At 47.1% G+C, this 26,233-nt stretch overlaps 1 protein-coding gene across 10 annotated transcripts in view; it reads left to right on the plus strand.

Annotated features, from left to right (window-relative positions):
- Positions 1-26,233, plus strand: part of Ncoa2 (nuclear receptor coactivator 2) — a 234,065-nt gene that overhangs the window by 176,313 nt on the left and 31,519 nt on the right. For all 10 annotated transcript variants that reach the window (XM_006237744.5, XM_039110853.2, NM_031822.2 and 7 more), the window contains 7 exon segments: positions 10,075-10,178; positions 13,556-13,733; positions 15,943-16,131; positions 18,937-19,038; positions 19,583-19,726; positions 22,572-22,719; positions 24,505-25,774. In XM_006237744.5, the coding sequence (XP_006237806.1) occupies positions 10,075-10,178; positions 13,556-13,733; positions 15,943-16,131; positions 18,937-19,038; positions 19,583-19,726; positions 22,572-22,719; positions 24,505-25,774 (2,135 nt within the window).

Genomic DNA, 26,233 nt, shown 5'->3' on the forward strand with positions numbered 1-26,233 from the left:
GCGTGCACTGGCTGCAGTGAGGTCTCCTGTGGGCGTGCACTGGCTGCAGTGAAGTCTCCTGTGGGTGTGCACTGACTGCAGTGAGGTCTCCTGTGGGCATGCACTGGCTGCAGTGAGGTCTCCTGTAGGCGTGCACTGACTGCAGTGAGGTCTTCTGTGGGCGTGCACTGACTGCAGTGAGGTCTCCTGTGGGTGTGCACTGGCTGCAGTGAGGTCTCCTGTAGGCGTGCAGTGGCTGCAGTGAGGTCTCCTGTGGGCGTGCAGTGGCTGCAGTGAGGTCTCCTGTGGGCGTGCAGTGGCTGCAGTGAGGTCTCCTGTGGACACACACAGTCTAGAGCTAGAGAACTGGGGACAGACAGGAGTGAACAGAAGGAATTTGAGTTCAGCTCCTACACCAGTGCTAGGGCCCACAGCGGCAGGAAGGAAACACAAAATGCGCATAGCTACTCTGGTGGTCCCTAGGGCAGAGTCCACTACTGTAGAGAGAGACTAAGTAGAGATGCCCAGACACAGAAGACACTGAGGAAAGGTCGGCTGATCTTACAAAAGGTCAATCGAGACTCTGGCCAGGATGAGAGGGAAGGGGTTCTGTGAGAGGACTCAGGAGCCGGGATGGGTGTCCGGCCTCTTGGTGCTCAGAGACATTGGGGCGCTTCCTTGGAATGCTGACAGACAGTAGCCAGCACTCTCCTTTCCTGCCTCCCTTTGTTAGCTCTGCTCCTTCACTGGCTTTCTTCATGGAGCCCAGTTACTGTTGTCCTTGGCTCTACAGCCTCTGGCAGGGATCGCAACCCTTTGCTAGCTAAATACACCTACTAGAGCAGGTATAGAGCTGAGGTCCCCACCGTTCATGATGCTGCAACTCTTGTTCAGTTCATCTTCGTATGGTGACCCCTCAACATAAAATTACTTTGTTATTTCATAACTATAATTTTGATGCTATTATGAATGCAAATAAAGGGTTCTTCCACCCCCACAGGTTGAGAACAGCTCTCTTAGCTAGGTCTTGAGCATGACTTCATCTTTACTTTGGAAGGGACACAACTTGTAGCACCGTCTCACACTAGATCCCTCCCTCTCCCACACTTCTCTTCTGGAGACTAACTCTGGGGCTTCATGTGTTCCACATAGTATCTAGGTGACTCCAAAGATGTGTCTTCACACACCTCCACCCAGCCATGTTAGAACAGAGAACAGCCCTGCCGAGCACACAGGATCCATGGGTCCTGGCTGAAGTGAGCTCAGTTTCTGCTTCTCTGTGAAACACTCAGTGTCACCACTGGGTTACAGAGCACGGGTGTTAGTGGGGCAGCACGTGGGAACAGTGGGACACTCGGGAAGACGATGTTCCTACATGGCAATGAGGACCACAGTTGGAGCCAGATGCTTACACAACTTTATTCTGCCTTTCAAGATTTTAGAAATAATCTCTTAGACGGACTAATGTACTTCCAGAGTGAGCTATCATGACCATATTAGTTTCCATAGTTTAACCTATTTGTGAGAAATCTTAAGTGCTTCTATAGTGTAGTTTTGTGGACCTTGCTTTTTTTGAGCTAGCATGTATAATTTAATTTTTGCCTATACGTGTGCCTGTGTACATCTGTAGAGTGTTTTGCAGTGCCCTCAAGAGGCCAGGAGAAGGCGTCCAGTCTCCTGGGACTGGAGTTATAACTCTTAGTGAGTGAGACCATGTGGATTCAGGGAATGGAACCTAGGTCTTCTGGAAAAGCAGGCAGCAACATGTATGAAATTAAATGTTCATAATGGGGAAGTGTGCAGTTTGGTCCTTTGAGCGACTGTGTTCTCTGCCTCTTCGTTCCGTTTCATCTGTCCAAACAAAGATGAGTCTTCTGTTCCTTGTTCTGAGAGCTCCCAAGGCCTCCACCAGTTCCAGTTTTAGTCCTTCTAGTGCACCTGTTTAGGTGTGTGTGAAGTTAGGGGCTAATTTGTGCGAGTTAGACCCACGCCTCACTGGTCCCAAATGTCTGTAAAATAGTAGTTTTCATTGGTATCAGCCTCTGCCTCTCGACCTCTTGCTGTAGAATATGAAGGTGCAACCTCACGTTGAACAGTTGGCTGACAGAGACAGACCTGGGGGTGTACACACCCTGTGACGATGACCTCGTTGCCTCTTTGCTGCCCCGTGGTTTATTCCCTTGTAGAACTGCTGGGCAGTGCTGGGCTTTTGCTACCAGTGTGGTTTAGCCCACCCGGTTTGGTTTTGTTTTCCCCCTTTTCCTTTCTGCTTCTGGAATGTATCTTCACGCATTCTTAGGTCCTGACTAGTGCAAACACAGGGATGTAAATTATCCAAAAGAGATACTTTGGTCAAATTGTTAGGCACTCACTTGACTTCCAGTGTCCATGTTAACCTGCCAGTGAATCCAACAGATAGTGTGAGTGCTAAATAAAAGTTGTATGTGGACATAAGAGAGTGGGTGGATCTCTTGGGGACAGGCAGGTTCTAACTAGTTTTACCTAGTGACAATCTTTGTTGATAAGTGTAGTCTTTAAAGGAGTTTGTGCTGGCTAGTTTTATGACAACTTAACACAAGACTTAATCATCAGAGCGGATGGAGCACAGCTGAGAAAATGCCTCCATGATATTGGGCTGTGGCAAGACTATAGGGTATTTTCTTAATTAGTGATTGATGGGGGAGGGCCCAGCACACTATGGGTGGTGCCGTCCCTGGGCTGGTGGTCCTGGGTTCTATAAGAGACCAAGCTGGGCAAACCATGGGTTTACAAACCAGTAAGCAGCACTCCTCCATGGCCTCTGCTTCAGCTCCTGCCTCCAGGATCCTGTTCTGTCTGAGTTCCTTTGCCGACTTCATTGTGTGAAAGTGTGAGCCAAATAAATCCTTTCCTCCCCAGCTTGGTCATGGAGTTTCAGGGAAGCAATGGAAATCCTAACTGACAGAAGTGAAACCAAGGCTTCTTTTTCTGCTGATGGCCATCGGTGTATATGCATAGGTCGAAATGGCCTTGAAATTGGTTGAGTTTGCTTGATTTGTATGAAGGGAAGTCATGATATGCTAAGTAGAAGCTCAATGTCCAAAGTGAGGGAGGCGACGTGGGGCTTGGGTTCCTCCCACTACTAAAGAAAGTGCAGCTGCATGGTTTTTAATGAGCACAGCAGGGGTCTCTCCGCATGACGATCTATCATGCGTTGATGTTGAAAAGATGCACACATTTGGAGAGCGGGAAGGCCTTGCGTTTTATGTTCGCAGAATGCTTCCTAATGAATAGGGATGCGCTGCTGGCTTCACGGAGCCGTATGGCAGCTTTTCTAATTTTAGTCGGGTGCAGATGCCTAATTCTCTCCTTTTACCTTCTAGAACCTCTGAGATGCTGCATATCTTCTCTTGTAACATTTGATCGTGTGTCGCTGTTTCCATGACTTCCTTGTCCCTCACAGGTCTGTATAGGTTGTATGGCTGCTGGCTTTCACAGAAACCCCGTAACTGACGGCAGCCAGGTACCGAATGCAAGACCTCGAGGAAGCAGTGCGCCTGTCCCCAGTAGAGTCTTAGAGCTGGCTGTGCGTGATTAGGCTTGTGTTTGACATCAGCCCATTGAAAAGTTGATAGGTTTCTGAGTGGCTGCTTTTACTCATTTTAAAGCAGTGGAATTAATTATAAAACCTGTATCTGGTTCATTTTAGCCAAAGATTCTGATGTTCTACTCTGAGTAACTTGGATTCAGGTTTGGTTTTGTTTTGTTTTGTTTTTAAAGATTTATTCATTTATTATATATAAGTACACTGTAGCTGTCTTCAGACACACCAGAAGAGGGCATCAGATCTCTTTACAGATGGTTGTGAGCCACCATGTGGTTGCTGGGAATTGAACTCAGGACCTCTGGAAGAGTAGTCGGGTGCTCTTAACCGCTGAGCCATCTCTCCAGCCCGTTTTTTGTTTTTTTTTTTTTAAGGCAGTCCTCTTCGTGCTTAGCCTAATGTGAAAGTCACTGAAACTTGAGGGCTTTCCTGTCAGGGGCGGGTCTGCACTCGAGCATACGGGGATGTTTTGTATGTGTAAATATCTGTGGGTTATTCATCATCAGACAACGTTTCACAGACTGGGTGCTATTTGATGAATTCTATCTTTTTAAAGCTAGTATCCATAAGCTTCTACAGCCTTTTTAGATTATGAGAGAGAGAGAGAGAGAGAGAGAGAGCGCAAGAGAGAGCGCAAGAGAGAGCGCGAGCTCAGCGGAGAGCATCATCTCTGTTGATGCCTCCTCACCCTAGTGCTGTATGGGCGGGCATAAAGTAGTATCAGCCTGATGACTGCCACTGCTCTGCTGGAGTAGAGCAGACCTGCGCCTGCCCATCGGAGCCCTGCTGCCATCCCTGTGAAGGGAGGGGCCTCTGGCCTGGCAGTGTTTTGCAGAAAGGTGAAGCTTTCATATTCTCTATGCACTTGGCTAATAAACATACACAATACTAATGTAAAGGCATTAGCACATTACCACAGGCCAATAAATACACCTCAGAGGAATCTATAAAGGCACTTCATAATCCCCAAAGACCTCATGTTTTCTTTTAAAATAAGGTATTTTTTGCAAGGCTGTATTTTTGATTTATTGCTGTTCTCACCAGAAAACTGGAGTTTTACTTTCAGATTTATCCCTGTGCATGGCAATGATAAAGTCATTTAATCCGTCCGCTCCAAAGTCTCCCTGTATTGAGTCGATTTTACTTCTAGATAGCAATGCCCCACCTTTTCTTTTGTTCTCAGAGAAAGCATGAATAATAATTACTTATGAAAATAAGGAATTTAATATTAATGATTCCCCCAGTTTGCAGTATGACTCATCTAGCACAGTCCCTGCAGAGACAGGATCTTCACTTTGGAACTGGAAATCTAATTAATTGGTATTGGATTTCTGGAGCACAAGCAAATGGAGCAGGGAGAGGGCGGGCCATCTGAGCAGCCACCCCGAGGGAGGACCTGGGTGCTCCAAAGGCCCAGGGGGGAAGGGTTGGTGGGGAGGGGCTGTCCTGCCAGGATTTAGGGCTGTAAAACAGAGCTGTTAAATAGCTGTTTCGTGAAGGAGAAAGAAAAGGAGAGCATTGTGCCTTTGCTCTTCCTCTCTCTAGTTGTGGTCTTCATCTAGAGAGAGTGGCAGTGATGGCCAAGGCACAGGGGGACCCTGTGAGGGTGAAGCACAGAGGTACTCTGGCACTTAAATGTCATGGTGAGATTTCATAAGGTTGTGATCATGGGGAATCTGGGGCCAGACTTCCACTGGTGCCTCTATCGAAGGATATTTTTATAACAGTGTATTTTTATGGTTAATGGATGCAAAATATAGAAAACTAAATATAGTTCGTGACCGCTGGGAAAATTGCCTAATTTAAAAATATTAAATGGTATGTTTTAGTACACTCATGCTGCACTTACAGAAGTGTAAATATCTAAGAGTCGTAGCGTATTTTTATATGCTGCATACAAACGGCTTGCCCTCCGCTGCGCGGAGATTGAGCGTGTGTCTGGTTAACATCTAGTCTCCGAGACCGCCCCTGCAGCCTGCCTCCTTTCCCTGCTGTCCCTCCCTCCCGCTCCGGTTTAAGGTCAAGGCTGAACGGAGCACTGAAGTGCAAGTACTTCATGAAAAGTACCCAATACAGTAAGTTCAGGGCCAGCCTAATTCCAGTTTCAGTCGCTTCAGTAAAGCTGTGTTGTGTGTCACTTCATGTCATTGACTAGTTTTTATTTTACTGTGGAGAAGTGGCCCAGACATAAATTCTACACAGAGCAGAAGAACACGTGACAAATTGTCTAGAAAATGCATTCTAAACAGGGGGTATAGGACTGAAAACTAGGTTTCTACGGTTGGCCTTTGTTGTCTGAAAGCAATTGGGAAATTCTCAAGCTCTCAGCATAGCTTGCCTTACCACACTCTGCACACGCGGGTTTTCTTTCAAGTCACATGTTCCACTAACAGCTTCAGTCTCATCTTGAAAATTGTTTTGGTTATTTTTTTGGTCATCACTTACTAGAGCTCTAGTTTAGGTCATTTGGAGACACTTAAGAATATTGGTTTTCACAGAGCGGTGCTGGTCGTGGTGGTGGTGGTGGTGGTGGTCGTGGTGGTCGTGGTGGTAGTGGTGGTCGTGGTGGTCGTGGTGGTGGTGGTCGTGGTGGTGCTGGTGCTGGTGGTGGTCGTGGTGGTGGTCGTGGTGCATGCCTTTGATCCCAGCACTTCAGAGGCAGAGGCAGGTTTGAGACCAGCCTGGTCTACAGAGCAAGTTCCAGGACAGCCAAGGTCACACAGAGAAACTATGTCTCAATAAACAAAAACAAAACAGAACAGAACAGGAAAGAGGGATATTGGTTTGAAGGCCACCCATCCACGTGTACATCCCCTAGACTCTAACCTAACCTACCTCAGCATACGTGGAGCACGTCCATCCCTGCCCAGCCCTTCTGTTAAATGGCACGTGTGAGCTCTTGACCAATAAGGATGATCTTGACACTGCAACCTCTCACCCACTCAGGCCTGCAGGATACGTTCCACTAACTTATGTGGGCTGATACCACAGTCACCTGCTGCTTTTTTCCTTTTAAAGATTTACCGGGTGAATATTCTAAGGGGAAAACGGCACATTTTTTTCTTACTATAAAGTTTTTCGGGGTGATGTTTTTATTCGAGTTTTCCAAAAGTCTCCCCCACACAAATGTTCTGAGAGCTGAGTCCCCTCCTAGCCCTCGTTCCATGTTGTATCTGACTGGTGACTTTCTAAAAACAAACTTCTGTGCTCATTCGCTCTTGGTTCTTAGTGTCTGTCTTTTCCTGAGGGTGGAGAATCGTCTGTCTGAGCATGTTGCTGCAACATTACAACACCCAGGCATGAAGTTTGTGTTAGGGACACTTGCCTGATTGAGTTGTCATATAAGGAAAGTTGTGTGCATTACAAAAACCATTAATAGGTGAATTTACTTCCTCAGAAAGATATATGTCTCATAAAGTCTAGTGATTGCTGGATTGTTGTAACAGAAAGCTATAACACGTCACTAAGATGTATTTATTTGAACCTTAGAGTAGCAGTAGTACTCCACAGAAAGAAAAGGAGGAAGTCACTCCTTCCCTGTGATCAGTCTCCTCTGACAATAGCCTTAGGTTTTCTAGCAGGTAATTTTAAAAATTGGGGGAGGAGTCTGATGGCCAGCTGCCTCAGGCTTTGCCCTCAGACTACAGCAGTCCTCACAGTGCCTTCCCGCCGTGTGGGCGGAGCCTCAAATCATTAGCTAGAGTGAACTTTGCTGCCTGTCAAGCAATTTTTGTTCAACAACGAGAAAAGTACCTAACACACATGGTAACATACTTGAGGACTAGTTTCTTTGACACAAGATGGAGATTTAGCAGTGGAGGAATGAGCTGAGAGAGAAGGCCAGAGGCACAGTAATTTACCATGTTCACACAACTGTCTCTCTGTGTAGCCATTCTCTAGAAGCCCTGAGCCGTGGTCCTTAACCCCACCCCTCTCCTCTCCCTCCACTCTAGGAGCTGCACCCTGAAGGGTTAGTGGAGCACTGGGGAGAATAGCTTCCAGTCACACCAACCTTCTATTAATTTACTCTCACTCTGCCTGGCCAGGGACATCTGTACTTAGTGACATTTCTGACCTACAGTGCTGGCCATTGAAAATACAGATGTGTTTAGTCCTGTTCTGACTTACTGGGGACAGTCTTCAGTGTGGCAGCACCCTTTTGGGACAGTGTTCTGTTTTATGGACCAAGAAGGCAAGAGCATGCAGACATCCTCTGGAACCGTGGTTCTCACACTGGGGTCACCTAAGACCAGCAGAAAACACAAATATTTACATTACAGTTCCTAACAGTAGGAAAATTACAATTATGAAGTATCAGTGAAAATAATTCTAGAGTGGGGTCACCACAACATGTGGAACTGTTTATAAGCTCACAGCATTTGGAACTTTGAGAACCACTGCTCTGTCCATATAGCAGACTGACATAAGCAGGCCTTTCCAGTCTGTGCCCATGTTCCCTACAGTTCCCTACAGAGACCTTGGGAGGACATCTCTCCTGCATCCTTCTGGCAGAGAATCCTGCTGCTGGAGAATGTAAGGAGAACACACCCCACAAACAGTGGGGGTGGGGGACAGCGAAGGCCACAGTGTGCTCAATCTAAGCAAGAGTTGTCAGCACTTGCTCCTCCATGCTGAAGAGGGAAAGTAAGAATGAACGCACAGGGAGGGCCTTGAAACAAACCACATGAAGTGCATGCATTTTGAGCTTTAGAATTAATGGCGCGCGGAAGCTTACTGCCAAGCATGCAGGCACCCTTGTAAACAGTGACAGGCGTAGGAGTCTGTCTGCGTCTGGGTGCCACAGCACTGGGAGGACAGCACTATGGGGCAAAGATCAGCTCTGCAGTCATCCCCAGAGAAATGGGTAAGGGGTGTAGTGGCACAGGTCTTGTGAGGATGCTGGCTAAAACCAGTGTCCCTTCCTTTAGGATTTACTGGGGAGAAGGGGGTCCTATACAGTAAGTAACGGCCAGTCCTCTGTCCTATGATTGGAGCAGAGGGGTGTTTTCTGTACTCTGAGGACTGCTAGGGTGAGACAAAGCCTGTGGAGAGACAACTTTTAGGGAACCATCAGGGAAGAGAGCAAAAAAAAATGCCACAGGTAAGACGGTAGAGGAAGCCAAAGAAGCCTGCATGGTGTGTAGTTGATCAGCTCTCTGAAGAACACACAGAGTGTAAACATTGTGCTGATAGCAATTGTTGTCTGAACAACCTTGGGTGTTGTGTTTTGTATATTGTGTGTGCTCCCATGAGGAAGGGTAGAGATCAGAAGACAGCTTGGTGAGAATAGGTTCTTTCCTAATATCATGAGAGTCCCAATATCAAACTCCTCATCAGGCCTAAGAGCAAGTGCCCTTACCCACTGAGCCTTCATGTCCTCGAACTTGTAGTTTCTAAAGTTTTACATATGTATTTGTCATTGACAGAACCATGATACACAGGCCGCAGTCACTAAAACTAAGGCCTTTGTTTGCCTTGTTCTGACACTGTCTTCTTTCTCTACTGGCAAAAATGCATCATGAAGACTTTCCATCGGGACTAGCAAGATTTGGAGGATCTACATAATTCCCTAATTATTTTTAGGTTCCATAAATTAGGATTTAACAGATTTTTTAAATACTGCATAAAATTGTTCTTACAAAAAAAAAGAAAGAAAGAAAAGAAACAGTTACTATGGTCAGGGAAAAGCAAGTTGAATGTGAATACAAAATTGAGTTACAGTTTGGTTTGAATTTTTAATTTTCTTGCATTTAATTATAATGAAAACATGCAGTGTAAACAAGGGTGTAATTTATTCAGTTTACAAGTAATTGGCACATTGCTTTTGTGTTGTTTTCTAACAGGTTGTGGCTGTGTATGTTACACTATAAACTTACTTTGCCGTCCTTGAAGGAACTCCTTACAGATGTATTGAGAGCCGTGCATCTTTTCTCCTGTAAGCTGTTTTACAACTGCTCTGGTGCTGAGGGCACATCTTCAGCCCTGGGCGGTGGTCCTGGAGCTGTTCAGCTGTGCTGCACAAAATCAGAGCTCACCATTGACATCCTGTGAGGGCCTGGTGGGGCTGCTTCCCCGTCCTCCCTCAGTCATGGCTTCTTGATGACAAGTTAGGTGAAGGCCCCTGTTGTCTCTCCCTGAAGTGTACAGATGTGTCCTGACCATGCCCCTGGACTCAGCAGTAGGACCTCCAGCCCCTTTACCCTAGTTCGGAGAATCTTGAGTGGAATGTCATGGATGTGGATATTTGGTTTCACAATCTTTATTTTTAAATGTCTGCCGGGGACAGTATGAAACCTCTAAACTCATTTTCTCCAAAGCCTGAAAGGAGATCTGATGCACACATTCTGGGGATGAACGGTACCATCTCGCTCCTCTGTCCAGCCGTTCCTGTCCTCCAGGAGCAGCTACGTGCACTTTAATTCAGTTACGGGCACATCTGACCCCACTGGAGATTCTGGTCTTGGTGTGCCCTTGAGATACCCCTATTTCATTTGCTCTTGTGTTTGTTGCAGAGAAAGCAGCCGCTGCCAACATCGATGAAGTGCAGAAGTCAGATGTGTCGTCCACGGGGCAGGGCGTCATCGACAAGGACGCACTGGGGCCTATGATGCTTGAGGTACCACACCCCCACGGTTTCATATCATGAATGTTTTAGTGTTTGTGTGATACATTTATGCTCAGGTATATATAATTTAAGGAGAATCCACGCTCAGGTGGATATGTCTGTCTGTGAGTTCTTGCCTCCAGCGACATTCTATGTGTGTGCAACCACACAGAGTTCAGTTAGATGCGAGCATGAGCTCAGGCTCTGTCAGTTGAGTACTCATTTCTATAGCTGAGCTCAGACGCCTATTAGACTGTGGGGTCCTGTTCCTGGGGTTCAGGGTCCATGTGTGCCTGTATCGACAGTTTCAAATGTGAGAACCAAAGAGTTTTATGCTTTTTAGGGCTGTTAATTCCAACTAATATATTTTTCTCATAAAAATGAAGGTAGACATAGGAAGAAGGAACGTTTTAAAAGTATAACAGAGTAACTGCTCTAAGAGCTTAGGGCAGCTACTGTCTCAGTCTCATAAAATGTTCCTCGTTTTTCTTAATGAGTACTAAACACAAAGTGCTTTTCTGTTCCCCTTTCAAAATTAAAATTCAGGGTGTGGGTTTTTAAGATGAGAGAAGAAGTAGCAGTGAATAAGAGAGAGCTGCCTGAGACGTAAATTACCTCAGTCCTCATGGTGCTCTGCCCTGCCAAATGCGCTCTGCGCGTGAGCGGCCGCGTGGCCTTCACGACTAAGAGTTTTAAATCCAAGCTTGACAGTACTCTCTTGGCCTTTTAGTCTCTTTTCTCATAAAGAAGGTTTTGTTTTTAGAAAACCTAATTCTGCGGGAATCTACTGTATAATTGGGATCTGGAGATAGGAGAGTAATGCTCACCCCAGCCTGTCTTTGCATTTAAAAATAACGAAAGTCATTCCCTGGGGCTGGACCTGTCAGTGGAGAGGCTTTGAATGACCTGGGTTGGCCCCTGGGTCAGCTTTTCCATACTCATCACAGCCACTGAGCAGCACTTCCCACAAACTTCTTAGAAACAGTAAAGAAGCTGTGACCAGGTGACTGTTTAGAATTACATAAAAAGAAGGGACAGCTTTCTCTGGAAAAATTTCTGAATTGTAAGCAGAGATTTAATCGGAATTTTTCCATATAACTGTTGATTCATTATACCTAGGCAGTAGAGAGTAACACTGAAACCCCAAGAAAGACTTTGAGGCTTCTAAAAAGAGATGCTTAGGGGTTGGGGATTTAGCTCAGTGGTAGAACACTTGCCTAGGAAGAGCAAGGCCCTGGGTTCGGTCCCCAGCTCCGAAAAAAAAGAACCAAAAAAAAAAAAAAAAGAGATGCTTAGAGCAAGACAGGCTGTGGCTTAGCCCTTGCAACAAGTCCATTAATTATAGAAACTGCATTACTGGATGGCAGTGTCCCTGATTTCATAAAATCAAACCAAAATTTTTACTGTTTGTCTGAAAATAATCTTCTGAGAATGGAAGAAGCCAGCATAGAATGTAGTACTAAATACATGTACCAGAGAGGAAGTGCCTGAATCCAGTGGCTTATGGCTTAAATGGAAACCTTAAACAGGGAAAGGTTCCATTTAAACCTTGGAGAGATGTTCTAGGCTTACATGCACACTCATGCTTGCATCATGGCATAGCAGTTGCTAGGCAACAGAAGCAAACGTCAGCTCTTTTCATCAGAGCATATCACACTGAGCCTTAAAAACACAAACAGTTTTATAAGACGAGCCACTCTCATCTTTCAATTTTATTAGGCCACAAATGAGCCTTCTTACCCGGGTACCTACCGTGCTGTAAGAAGCCGTGTGCTCGTTCAAAGCCAGCACAGTAGAGCAGGGTTGAAAGCCTAAGCACTCTGCTGGCTGCCCCGCGGTAACAGGAAGTGAGAAGGGACAGATGTGTCCGTGCACGTGCTATTGCTGTGCCTCTGCCAGTGCAGGCCGCTGTGTGCCACCTGTGTGTGTGGCACGGATGTCTCTGTAGTCTTGCTTTGTCCTGAGTGTGACAGAAAGGTTACAGAAAGTCTAAAGCCAAGCAGTGGTTTGTGTTTGGTTTGGCTTGGGTCTTCGTTGTTGTTGTTGCTGTTTTTGTTGTTGTTGTTGTTGTTGCTGCTGCTGCTGCTGCTGCTGTTGTTGTTGCTGTTGCTGCTGTTGTTACATGATGGGTCCTTGACCCCTAGCCCAGACTGGCCTTGAACTCCCAGCTGTTCTTCTACCTTAGCCCGAGTATTAAGATAGCTGTGTGCCACCATACCCCGTTTACTTTTTCTTTAAACAATTTCTCATTCTTACCCTAGGATCAGTTTTAGATTGCTGGAAATACAATTAAAGATGGAATATATTATTCCAAAACAACTGACAAAGCAGAAGCCTCTTATATAAAGAGCCTTGAGTGGACCAAGCCTTCGGGCCATCCATGCCCACTGCGTGGGGCTGGGCATGTTCCTGTCACGTCACAAATGCAGTAGATACCTGAAGAGCCTAAATGGCACAGCTGACTGGGAATTTAAGCTTTAGCATGTGTCCCGCTCTTCTTAGTCTGTGAAGCGGTACTCTGACCTGTTCCGGGCAAGCATCAGCTGTAGGAGAGAAGTGTCTAGGTGTGGAGCTTGCCAGTTGCCAGGGCAGACTGAGAGGTTGGGCTTCTGGTTCCCTGGAGCCAGTAGCGGCTGCACTGCAGACTGTGTGAGTGTTTCCTGTCTGTAAACCCTGACTCCCTCTGTAACCTGGAAAAGAGGACATTAGAGGGACACGGACTGCCCTCTAATGTGTGGGAGTGAATACACCCACAGCTGTCATTTATCTTCCCTTCCAGAAACGTTTTAGATGGTGAGCCTGTTACAGGAGACAGGTGACCAGCACTGAGTTCTCTTAGCCACCACTTCTTAGTCTGGTGACACCCTCAGCCCATGCCCTGTCCCCATTCACCCACCACGCCAGAGAGCCTGCCCAGGTCCGTCCCTGCACACCAGAAAGTGAAGACCGGTCTGAGACCATCTGTGATTTCCTTAAATCCTGGCCACCTTTAAAGTTGGGAAAATTAATTTTTGAACTGAGGGGAAGGTTAGCACTGGCCTCTTCTTCTCTTAGTATATCCCATACCAAGCAGTGGCAGTGTGTGGGATGACGCCCCAACTCCCGCACTTACCCTGTGCGACTCCCCCACCCCCCTCTGGTATTTAGCAACAATTATCTCCTGGCAGATTACAGACTTCATATTTCTTTTTTGGCTTTAGCAACAGACCCTAATCTAGCCTCTCTTCCATTCTGACTAGAATGGCATCGTTTTTGTTTCCCAAGGGAACATGTGCTGTTTCTGAAGGGCATGGAGATCTCTTTCCCCTAAAGAACTGGTTCCCCTCATGACAGCTGCATGTCTGTATGTTGCACCCTGTCTAATAGGGTTGGTTGGTCTTTGTCCTTAGGCCCTTGATGGGTTCTTCTTCGTCGTGAACCTAGAAGGCAATGTGGTGTTCGTGTCCGAGAACGTGACGCAGTATCTGCGGTATAACCAGGAAGAACTGATGAACAAGAGCGTTTACAGCATCCTGCATGTCGGGGACCACACGGAATTTGTCAAGAACCTGCTGCCAAAGTCCATGGGTAAATGTCAGCGGTTCCACTGCTCCCCACTGCTCCCCACGGATTCCCGCCAGACACATGACAGTCTGCCAGTGCTGGTCCTGACTGCACTGTTGATTCTGCGTCAACTGGAGAAGGACGCAAATGGAAGGTCCCCGCAACCAGTGGCAGGAGGGCTTTTTAAAACAGGTTGCAACCTGTTTTAAAACCTGCGCACCAACTTGACCATCCATTCTGCTTACTGCAATCAATCCAAAGAGTGGGCTGTGACATGTTTGGGATTTGACTCCCTTGAGTTCTGTGTATAAACAGAATGTGACATGTGTATGGGGCATTCTGAAAACAGACAGCGGCCGGCATGGTGGCACAGCCCATGGGTATAGGGACTTCACAGACTGGTTCATGTTCGTCCCCTGAGCAGCTCTGCAGGTGTCACTGCAGGCACAGCCTCCTTGGCCCTTCATGTCCATCCATCCATCCATCCATCCATCCATCCATCCCTCCAAGTTTCCAGACCTCTCTCCTGACTGCCACTTCTTTGGTGGATTCTGTTCAGAAGTGCCATAGCAGTGTGTGCCTTGCAGCAGGGCCTACCTTAGGGGATGGCTGTCCCTCTTAGTGGCTCCTGAGTGTTCTCACTGTTAGGAATGGCTTCTCAGACAAAATGGAGTACGTATTGAGGTGCTTAGTAAGATCCGTCCTGAAGTGACGTGTGTTTGGAAACTACTGGTCCTGTAGTTAGCCAGTGAATGGGGAAGATCCTCTTAGTTACCCTTACGGCTAGTTTTGCTCCTGAGGATGAAGCCCTTTGTTTTCTGTGAATATAGCATTCCTCCAGAATGTGTGAATATTTGTGTGGAATTCTTCTGTTTTGGTCTGGTAAATGTGGAAGAATGGATTTCATAGTTGAAGTAACTAATTTTCTGATCTCTTCAGTCATTTTCTGTTCCTCAGAGGACTTGTGCTTGTCACTTCTTTGTCTAAAGAGCCCTCCGCCTGGCCTCACAGGCGCCTTTTCTTTGGTTTAGTTTAGTTTACTTCTTAGTCTTGTCCTTTCTTCCTGGATAGCTCTGTAGAGACTTCCCAAGTGCTAATAGTCTAAAGGTAACTGCCTCCCCGGGGAGCTAGAGCAGCGTTGGGCAGCCAGGTAACCTGGGCTAGCTGCTCTGTGGCTGCTCTGTGGCTGGGCTTTCCCTGCAGCCTGTGAGGCCTTGGCCTGGGTCCACTGTGGCACCTCTGTCCAGTGCTTGCTTTCCTACTCCAGAATGAGAGTTAAGGCCGTTCTACTTGGGACACTTCAGACAGCTGTACCTTTCTCTGCACGTGATCAATTAACACTCTTTAGTAACCCAAATTAGTCATTCTTTCTTTTGTCGTTTTCTCTACTGTGTTTCAGAAGACAGCAGTGCATTTCCCTTCGTTAAGCAACTCTTTCTTTCTCTTCACTATTCATTTATTCCTTTTACATCCCAATCTCAGGGTCCCCTCGACTCTCAGTCCCTCACAACTGTTTCTTAATATATACAATTTTTAATTTTGACACTAAAACAGGAAGTCTGTCAGCACTTTGTCTTCTACAATTTTCAGTCCCACTGAGGAAGTCTGCATGAAAAATTAAGATGGGCTGTGGGCTGTAGGCTGTAACCGGGTGGTTCAGAAGCAGTCTCCTTAGGAGAACACTCTCTGTTTCTTGGAAAAGTCTGACAGCAATCTGTATCTGAGACGCTGGAGTGTCTCCCAGAGCGAGCACCCTGCCATGCTACGCTGTATCCCCGAAGGACCAGGCTCAGCGGAGGCAGCAGGGACAGATGTCTGTGTGCTATGAAGGGTGAAGTGTGAACAGTCCAGTCAGCTGGGCGGAGTGGGCTGCTCAGTGAGGTTTGGGTAATAAGTTGAGGTTGCTCTCATGCTGCTAACTCCTGACATCCAAGTCCTCTGAAAAACATCGGCATTTGTCACAGTCAGTGCCATTCACAAAGTTTTGAATATAGTTCTAAGAAACCAAAGATAGAAACCCAAAAATAGAGTATGCAGTATTTTAGTAATATGCAGTCAGGGCGTGACCTTGAGTAGAAGCAGTCAGGGTAGAGGCTCTGGAGGATAGAAGATGTCCTGAAAATCCCAGGTTCCTGAGGTGTAAAGTCCTGTGCTTTCCCTACACCCTTTTAATAAGGCAGCAGCCCTAGAACCTGTCGCTTCCTTGTAATCTCAGGTCTTTCTTGCCTCACAGTGAATGGGGGATCCTGGACCGGAGAACCTCCCAGGCGGAACAGCCATACCTTCAACTGTCGGATGCTGGTGAAGCCTTTGCCAGATTCAGAAGAGGAAGGCCATGATAACCAGGAAGCACATCAGAAATACGAGACGATGCAGTGCTTTGCTGTGTCTCAGCCAAAGTCTATCAAAGAGGAGGGCGAAGGTAGGACGACCCTGGGAAAGCTCATGAGTCTGTGCCTTCCTCCTGTGCGTGGCTGGCTTGCTGATTAAACACTGTGATCACACACGGGCAGGCGCTCACAGAGAAGAGCAGGAAGCCCTTCCTGATTCCTTCCCATCTTTACTATGTTGGGTTCCATTTTTTTTTGTTGGTTTGTTTGTTTTGTTTTTCTTCTCTCTCTACAACATTGGGGGTTGAACTCTCACATGCTAAGCAGTGTCCTGCCTCTGAACTGTTCTCAATTTGAAATGTTCTGTGCTGGGGTAAGTGACATGGTGCAGGTCTTTGAAACTGTACCAGGGTTGATTTCAGTTAAGTTCTTATGTAAATAACATGAGTTCTGGTGACTGTGGCATTTCTGCACTTCTGACAATGGCAGCTTAGTGGATCCTGGGTTGCTTTGAGTGCCTGATGTCGGTCTATGCCACAGCCCCAGAAAGAAAGGAATGTGGGTCTGAGCAGCGTTGTTCTGTAGACTTCCAGGGAGTAACAGACCGCAGTGTGATATAACAGAGAGAGGACAGGAGCAGAGGTGAGCTTTCAGACAGAGAAGCTGCTGTGTTGCTCCCCTGAGTTGCTGAGGTCATACCATCCTCTGCCTTCTACTCACTGAGTGTCTCTGTAGTACAAGGTGTTGGCGGAGAGAGCAGTGTGGGAGTTACAGATGGAAAGAGCTTTTGACTAGCAATGCAAGGAGATATCCTAGCGGATAGTCAGGCCCCCAATTCAGCCATTTCTTTGGCTCTGGACAAATTCTGTCACTTCTCCGTGTTTCAGTGTATTAAGTCAAATTTCTACTGTGAGCATCAGAATCTGGTTCAGAATGGGCAGTGTGTTACTCTGGGGTGGAGTGCTTACCTGATATGTACACCCTGCGTTCCGTTCTCAGCGTGTGTGCACATACGCACAGGACTTATGACTGTGGCTGATACTGTAGAAGCCCCCGAATACTAGCATAGTACTGCTTAGTTAGAATGTGTACATGCTTCTTTAAATCTTACCAGAAAGGCATTCCAAGGAGCTATTATAGAGATATGGTATTTCAAAATGAGCCTTTACTTTGGTGTGACTCCAGACAGATTAGTTCTGTTCCCTCAACAAGAGAGAGCAAACACTGCAGACTCATCCATGATATTCCACAAGCAGGGAAGACACAGCCGTGCTGACTCACTGTTCTGCACTGGAGAAGAAAATGTGGATTCTGGTTGAGATAGAGCCCGGTTGGTAAAGTGCTTGCCTAGAGCGTCCAAATGCCCCAAACTGCATAAAGTCAGTCATTGTGATGTACCCCTCCAATCCTGGACTAGGGATATACAGCCTGGTGAGTCAGAAAAGTCAAGGCCACCCTTGGCCACACACAGCAAGTGCGATGCCCAGCTAAGACGTAGTAGAGTGTCTGTAAATTAACCAGTTAACAAAATTGGATTCCAAGACAGTGTGGTTGTGCACACCTCTAAACCTGGCACGCACGTGGAATCAGGTGCATTTAAGGTGGTGGGTACCACTTTAGTGATCCCAGCAAGGGACAGAGATGGGGGTCACTGTAAGTTTGAGAGCAGCCTGCTCTACAGGTGAGTTGCAGGTGAGGCAGAGGGCATAGCAACACCCCCGCCCCAAAGAAAACCTGTATGCTTATAAAATGTAGCAAAAGCAAGGGCTTCTCCTTTTCTTCTTCCTTTCATTGTAGCTAAAATATGAAATATAGCTAAATGCTCATGGCCCGACACAGGGTAGGAAGAGCTCAACCACTGAGCCACGTACCCCACTTCCCATGATAATTGCATTTTAACCTGAACACCAGCTATTATTTCAGATCTTCTCCCCTCCCAAAAAGAGGAAGAAAGAAAGCTTCCCAAGTTTACAGGTGAATGATCGAAAGCCCGTGGTGTGAGGTGGTGTGAGGACCCTGCCGTGTGAGGTGGTGTGAGGAGCCTGTTTCATCCTGCGGCTGCCCTTCCTTTCATCGCCTTTTTCTTTTAGCTTGAAAGAGCCATAAGATGTGCTGCATGCTATGCGTTTGTATAAGACGTGTCCCTGTGCTCCAGAAGTGAGCCCCATACAGAAAACAATGAAAGCAGGCTAGGGAGATGGCTCGGCAGTTGAGAGCACTGGCTGCTGCCACAGGACCCTTGTTCAGGTCCCAGCACCCACATGGTAGCTCACAACCATCTGTAAGTCCAGTTCAACCTCTCTGGCTCTGGCCTCAACAGGCACCAGCATGTCAGTCATTCACAGACGAACATGCAGGCAGATGTCTATACAAATAAATAAAGTTGTAAAATGTTGAAGCGGGCACCAGGTTAAACATTTACACTGGCCGTGTCAACATGCTGAGCTGTCCGCAGTAAGTCTGGTGCATCTACCAGGCCGGTAGAGTGTGTGTGTCCTTGGCTCGCCTCATCTCGCCCTCCTCGTGTACCCACACAGTTTGTTAGGTGGAATCCTGAAGCCGGGAAGAAACTGCTTCCCAACTCTGTCTGATTTCAAGCCTAGCATTTTGCTTTGTTTTGTTATGAATTGGGTTTGCCTTTACACTCAGTGACCTAACAAAGATGGACCCCATTCTCTGCATCACTGGGGAGGTGGTTCCAGTCAGTCACTCATGTGCTGTTACTCTCAGCGTCTGCTCATCCTAACAGCTGCCTCCACCAGAGCTGAAGTGAGAGTGAAGCCAGTGAGGACTGAGCACCGTGGCGATCCTCCTTGATTTACCAGGCCATACTCTCATAGATATTGAGTTGTTTTGATCACTCCAAATATGACAAACAATTGTCTTATTTATTTAAGATTTGCAGTCCTGCTTGATTTGTGTGGCACGAAGAGTCCCCATGAAGGAAAGGCCAGCCCTTCCCTCATCAGAGAGCTTTACCACCCGCCAGGACCTCCAAGGTAAATTCCTGTCAGAGAAGACAAACTTGAAAATGCATAGGTGCCTGAATACAGGAACTGTCTCCAGAGGACCGCAGTGTTGAGAGAGGCGGCGGGCGAGGCTGCCAGTGGTGGCCTTGAACTGCTGGGGTGTAGTGGGCCCACAAACTGGGGGACTTTCTTCACTGTGTTCCTTCTTGGAGATGTATTGGGCTGCCAGCTCCAAACAGCAGACTTTCCATTTCTGCAGTCCAACCCCAGAACAGAACGGTTCAGTTTTTCAAGTATCATTGTTCTGTGTAGAATATAATATTAATTAGAAATGATTTACAATATTGAGGGTAGCACATGTCTGAAACCAATCCTCATTCAGAGGTAACAGAGACAGTTGGATGTGTAAAATAGAAAGGACACAGGAAGGTAGAGGTCACCTGCGTGCTGTGCCACTGTATGTGAGGTCAGTTTCTACAGAGTCATGACTGTGAGTGAGTCTGTGTGTCCTGAATGTTAGTTGTTTCTTGGGGAAATCAGTGTTGTAATTGTAGCATCTGCTGTTAAATCCCAGGCAAGATCACTTCTCTGGACACTAGCACCATGAGAGCTGCCATGAAACCGGGCTGGGAGGATCTGGTAAGAAGATGTATTCAGAAGTTCCACACACAGCATGAAGGGGAGTCTCTCTCATACGCCAAGAGGCATCACCATGAAGGTAGGCCTCTCTGCATACTCCTTCACGTGACCTTTATACAGTTGCTTCCTGTGGGGACGTTCACTGAGGAAGAGATACCCAAAGCTCGCCTCACAGAAGTTCTATGTCCTGGTGCTCCCCGGACCAATAAGCTACTTGAGGAAATAAAGCAAGAGGTGTTGCTATCACAAAGATGGGGAAAGACGTCATTTTTTCCTAGTCCCCACACTTCTGGATACATGCCAAGATAACCAGGGTGTGACCTAAGGAACAGTTCATAAGAGCAGTCTGGAAGGAAGCAAGAGCCAGTAAATGCCAAGCTCTCCTTCATGGTGCGAACAGCAGATTCCAGAAATTTCCAGAAGGCCTGGAGAGGCAACAGGCCCTCTCTGGGTCATAGACTGAAAGAACAGCTGAAGCAAACTCAACACTCCAGCCGTCTTTCAGTTGCAAATGCTCACTGCCTTCGCATGCCTGTCCTCCTGTGTCATCTCATCCCACACACACCAGCACCCCAGAGACACCCAGCCCTCCCCTGTGTACTTAACCAGCGTCAAGTGGGACAAGGTCCTGGTCGGCATGCACTCCGCCTGCAGCACGACAGACTCCCGGCAGAGAAGGCCTCTCGGTCTTAGCGTGGACAATTGTCTGCCTCTGCAGAAGAGAGCCTGTAACTAATCTGTGGCAAATGGAGCTGTAGTTTGTCGTCTGTTTAGTGTGCATCTATGACCTTGTCTTTTTAAGTAGTGAGCTGTGTCCATCGGAACTTTGTGCTTGGGAAATCCTTCCTGAAAAGGCACAGACGTAGCAGACACGCTCTGGCTCACCTGTTTGCTCCCCACACCTGCATCTTTTCCACCCCAATTTCTGTAAAATTAAGCAAATGATCAGACATTTGTACCCTCCAGTGTTGTTTTTACTGCTAGAATACAGGCAAATACAGGTGGTACATTTGATAGAAATCAATATTTAACCTGGCGTTTCACTAGATAACAGCTTGGAATAGAAGCAGAAATGCCCTTAGCAAACGTTCGGTGCCCCTGGGTCCTGAATGCCCTGCATTCAGTAACCAGCTGCCTGCTTCCACGTACACAGACATGTGTTCTAGCGCAGGACTCACTGAAAGGAATGCACGTAGATGTACCAAACAAGGACTGCAAAGCCCAGGGCACTGTGAAGGATGAGGCCAGGGTTGCTAGGGCTCTCTAGGTGCACACACACCACATGTACACACTCATGCATCCCCCCACAGAAGTGACTGTAACTAGTAATTTTCAAAAGAAGTGTATAATACTAGAGAGTTCCACTGCATCTGGTGGAAATGTGCTAGAAGGTTTTCTTTGAGTTGGGGAGCATGGGTTGTGCTCACACTTGCTACATAGTATGCAGAACAAATGGAAAGTCTTGAGAGATCATAAGCCACTGAAAATGGTCCTTTACACAGCAGTGTTCCTGCCACCGCTAGACACATGCTTACGGTGCAAAGCACAGCACACACAGGACGGTACCTCATTCCCAGAACAGCCACTTGAGAGTCACTGCAGGCAGCAGATGACAGCAGACAGCCCTGTCCCAAGATCCTGTCCACATGAGGTTGTGGAGGGGCTGTTTGACAAACACAGAGTGGACCTTTACGAAGAATTCAGTCTCCTCCTCTACCTGTAATTCTCTGGCTGGTGAATTTGCATGTTCACCATGGGGCAAGCAGTTCAACCCACCAAATTTGTACAACAATGATGTTAGAAACATACTTTTCTTAAAATTATTCAAGAAGCAACTGAGTTTTACCACTTTTTCCTGAATTGAAGAAATCTTTTTATATGAAATGCTTGTTATGAAATACAGTTCTATAAATCTCAGTTGTTTTAAGAGAAGCTACATTAAGCCAGATGATTTACTTTGTATTTCTGGCCTTTATGAAATGCTAAAGCAATGGCACTGGCTTGAGTCTGTGCTTGGGTTTCAGTTGTGTTTAGCGCTTTCTTCTGACAGACTATGCTTTCGCTTTTACTTCCTGTTGTCCGAAGCACAGAAAGAAACACTCACTACACCGAGGGAGGCAAAGCCTAAGAAAGCAGTGTGCAGTGATGGAGGTCCCTGAGGATGACACTCAGACAGTACAGGGGCTTAACCCCGCCCTCATAGTTACACTATAGAGAAAGCAAGGGCAGACTGTGCTTACACATACTGTAGTGCAGGGTTCCGGGCTCTGTTGCTTTTATGGTGTTTTCTAATACTATTAAGAAATTATGGAAAGGCTTATTTTGACCTGATAAACTGTTTTCACTCTCTTTGCCCCATAATAATAATTTGACTTAAGAGAGTGTTCGGGTGCTAAAGGGATATCCCAGGGAGAGGTTACGAGTACCAGCTGCTCTTGATGACCCAGGTTCAGTTCCCAGCTCCTACAGAATGGATGGTTTACAGCATCCTGTAACCCCAGCTCTACTTACATATAGTGGGACAAAATAGACATACACGTAAAATAAAAATAAGTCTAAAATTAAAAATAAAAACAAATCTTTAGAAATAAAGGACAGTTTGAGATTTCAAGATGATAACATAACAATAATGTCATTTTAAAAAAGAAATCTAATGCACCGTTTGGTATTTTGAAAAGTAACTGCTCTTTAAATGGATGTTTTATGACCTGTGACTTTCTAATGTGCTGGTAGGAAAACCAGTGAAGTTTAATCACTGTTGTGCCTTGTCACACTTTCCTGACACTTGGTTCCACTTTGCTGATTTTTCTTCTTTCTTTTCTAATCATGCCTTGTTTCCCTTTTTTTTTTTTTTTTTTTTTTTTTTTTTTTTGGTTTTTTTGTTGTTGTTTTTTGTTTTTTTTTTTTTGTTCTTTTGCCTGCAGTTCTGAGACAAGGCTTGGCGTTCAGTCAGATCTATCGTTTTTCCTTGTCCGACGGCACTCTCGTTGCTGCACAAACGAAGAGCAAACTCATCCGTTCCCAGACTACGAATGAGCCTCAGCTTGTGATATCGCTACACATGCTTCACAGGTAATCAGGTTTCCCACCCGAGACCGCTGTTAAAACCGTCGGCCAGAAACTGCTGCACTGTGCCAGCGTAGTCCGGCTGCTCTCCGCACTTCACCTTTAACCTCAAGAACACAGCGTCAGGCTGGAGGTGGTGGCGCGCACCGTTAGTCCCGGTACTCAGGCAGAGGCAGGCGCATCTCTGAGAGCCCTAAGCCAGCCTGATCTACTCAGTGAGCTCCAAGACGGCCAGGGCGGCACAGAGAGACTCTGTCTCAGACAAACAAGTAGAAAGAGAAGGCACGGGCTTGGCTGCCCCTGCCTGTCACAGTTCCCAGCGAAGTCCCCAGCAAGCAGTGCGGTGAGAGCAGGAGTGTTAAAGCCAGTGCTGAGACTCTGATCCTGCATGCTTAATCTCTCAAGTGGATATTCTTAGACTAGTTTGGATTTTTGTTCTTGGGTTCAATTCTTCCCATTAGACTTTAAGTTGAATGGTTTTCTATAGTAAAAGAGAAAAACACGAATGTTGGTTTTTAAAGTAAATGCCATAGAGCGTATCGTTTCAGATACTCATTTGGGAAAGTGATTGAATTTCAAATCTTATAAGTGTTGTTTATATGCTGAGGGAAACTTTCCGAGGTGCTGCCAAGAGATATCTACAGAAGCTCTGCGTAAAGAGTCCAGCTTATTGGATTTCTCAATTATTTTGCTTTCTAGTACAGGAATAAAAAATCAGGCAGGCCTGGTTGCCAAGTAATAATAAGTCTGACCTCAAACTGAAACTGTTTGAAAGTGATTATGAGGCAGCGGATTTCACCCACCCACCCCCACTGAAGCTGATGTCTGACAATCACTGAACATGTTTGGTAACTCAGAAGTAGTCACCAAGACTGAAGCAAAAGCCCTGGGTCCTGGGAGACCTGCTTGTAAGCGTCAATTAGGGAAATGGGTTCGAATTTTCCTGGAATGGTGGCCAGTTAAAATCACAAACTGTGTCACCCCAGAACCCTGCCATAGCCACCTTCTCTCCTCGGGCCTGCAGGGATTGAGGGGATGGCTAGGAAGCTATGGAATCTGTGAGGCAAGTTGGTATAGCTAAAGGCAGTCAGAGTAACTTTTCCGCATCTGGAACTGACTGTCTCTCTAACAGTTAGGGCACGGCGTTCCCACTAAGGAACTGTTCACGTGAACCAGGTGACACCTGTCAGAACCTCTGCCTCCAGATGTGCCCACTGCTGGGAGCTGAGCCTGGCCAACTGGCTGAATCAAGTAGTACTTGTGTGGATTGGTTTTTAAGGCTGCACGAGCTCTCAGTTGGGCATCCGGGAGAGTCATAATTGAAATCATCCTAGTGTCCTCTTTACTTACTGAAATTTCAGTCCGGAAGTAATCTAATTTCACCTACACACACACACAGACACACACACACTCACACACACACACTCACACACTCACACACACTCACTCATACTCACTCACACACATTCACTCACACACTCACACACACTCACATACACACTCACACACACTCTCTCACACTCACATACTCACACACTCACACATACACTCACTCACACACACTCACACACACACACTTGAGAAAAACCACAGACATCTCGAAGTGTCGCATGAAAAGCATCGGTAGTCCAGAGCCGTACGTGGTCAGCGTAGCCCAGAAGCACAGGTGTTTTCATCCTCTTAGATGTAGTCTGCTTTTGTAAAGAAGAGATCCTGCCACTTTTAAATTAATAACAGGTCACTTTGTATTTCTCCTTTCATCTTACATATGTTTCTCTCCTCATTGTACAGAGAGCAGAATGTGTGTGTAATGAATCCGGATCTGACTGGACAAGCAATGGGGAAGCCATTGAGTCCAATGAGCTCTAGCAGCCCCGCCCGTCAGGCCATGTGCAGTGGGAACCCAGGTCAGGATGTGGCCCTCGGTAGCAATATGAACTTTCCCATGAATGGCCCAAGGGAACAGATGAGCATGCCTATGGGCAGGTTTGGTGGTTCTGGGGGCATGAACCATGTATCAGGCATGCAAGCAACCACTCCTCAGGGTAGTAACTATGCACTCAAAATGAACAGTCCCTCACAAAGCAGCCCCGGCCTGAACCCAGGGCAACCCAGCTCTGTGCTCTCCCCACGGCATCGCATGAGCCCCGGCGTGGCTGGCAGTCCTCGCGTCCCACCCAGTCAGTTTTCCCCTGCAGGAAGCTTGCACTCCCCAGCGGGAGTTTGCAGCAGCACAGGAAATAGCCATAGTTACACCAACAGTTCCCTCAATGCACTGCAAGCCCTCAGCGAGGGCCACGGGGTCTCGTTAGGGCCATCGTTGGCTTCACCGGACCTAAAAATGGGCAATTCGCAAAACTCCCCAGTTAACATGAATCCTCCCCCACTCAGCAAGATGGGAAGCTTGGACTCCAAAGACTGTTTTGGACTTTATGGGGAGCCATCAGAAGGTACAACTGGACAAGCAGAGGCCAGCTGCCATCCTGAAGAGCAGAAGAGGCCCAATGATTCCAGCATGCCCCAGGCGGCCAGCGGGGACAGGGCTGAGGGACACAGCCGGCTGCATGAGAGCAAAGGGCAAACCAAACTCCTACAGCTGCTCACCACCAAGTCCGACCAGATGGAGCCTTCACCCTTGCCCAGCTCTTTGTCGGACACAAACAAGGACTCCACAGGCAGCTTGCCAGGGCCTGGGTCCACGCATGGCACCTCGCTCAAGGAGAAGCATAAGATTTTGCACAGACTCTTACAGGACAGCAGCTCCCCTGTGGACTTGGCCAAGCTGACAGCAGAAGCCACAGGCAAAGAGCTGAATCAGGAGTCCAGTGGCACGGCTCCTGGGTCAGAAGTGACTGTCAAACAGGAGCCAGCGAGCCCCAAGAAGAAAGAGAACGCACTACTGCGCTATTTGCTCGACAAAGATGATACTAAAGATATTGGTTTACCGGAAATAACCCCCAAACTCGAGCGGCTGGACAGTAAGACAGATCCTGCCAGTAACACAAAGCTAATCGCCATGAAAACTGTGAAGGAGGAGGTGAGCTTTGAGCCCAGTGACCAGGTGAGTTTGCTAACGTCTTCTCCCAGGTGCTCGCCTGTGCTCTGCACTGCAGAGCCACACGGCACAGACATGGCTGTCGGCCATGAACTTGCTCTCAGCCACTCAGCCACTGTAGGCCCGGGCAGCTGTGGACACTGAGCGAGTTCTTATGGCTGTGCTCTGACACAGTTTTACAGAGACTTACAGGCCTGAGCAGACAGTCATTTTTCTTGCTATGAAGGAAGGAGGTAAATTCAGTCTTGGGTAATAGGTCATACGTAAACAAGGGTGAGCAGGATGAGCTGCAGCAACCCCTTCCTCAGACCAGGGCTTTCTCACAACAGACACGAGTATCTATTTGTCGCTCTCTCCATATGATCAGAGGTCAGCCGGTTAACATCTTCTGCCTCTTTCTGAGTAGTGGACAGGAGTCTCATTGACTGTTGGCTAAACACACCAGAGGAAATGGACGGAGATGTG

This window comes from Rattus norvegicus, chromosome 5, assembly GCF_036323735.1.
Source record: "Rattus norvegicus strain BN/NHsdMcwi chromosome 5, GRCr8, whole genome shotgun sequence".
Taxonomy (NCBI): Eukaryota; Metazoa; Chordata; class Mammalia; order Rodentia; family Muridae; genus Rattus; species Rattus norvegicus.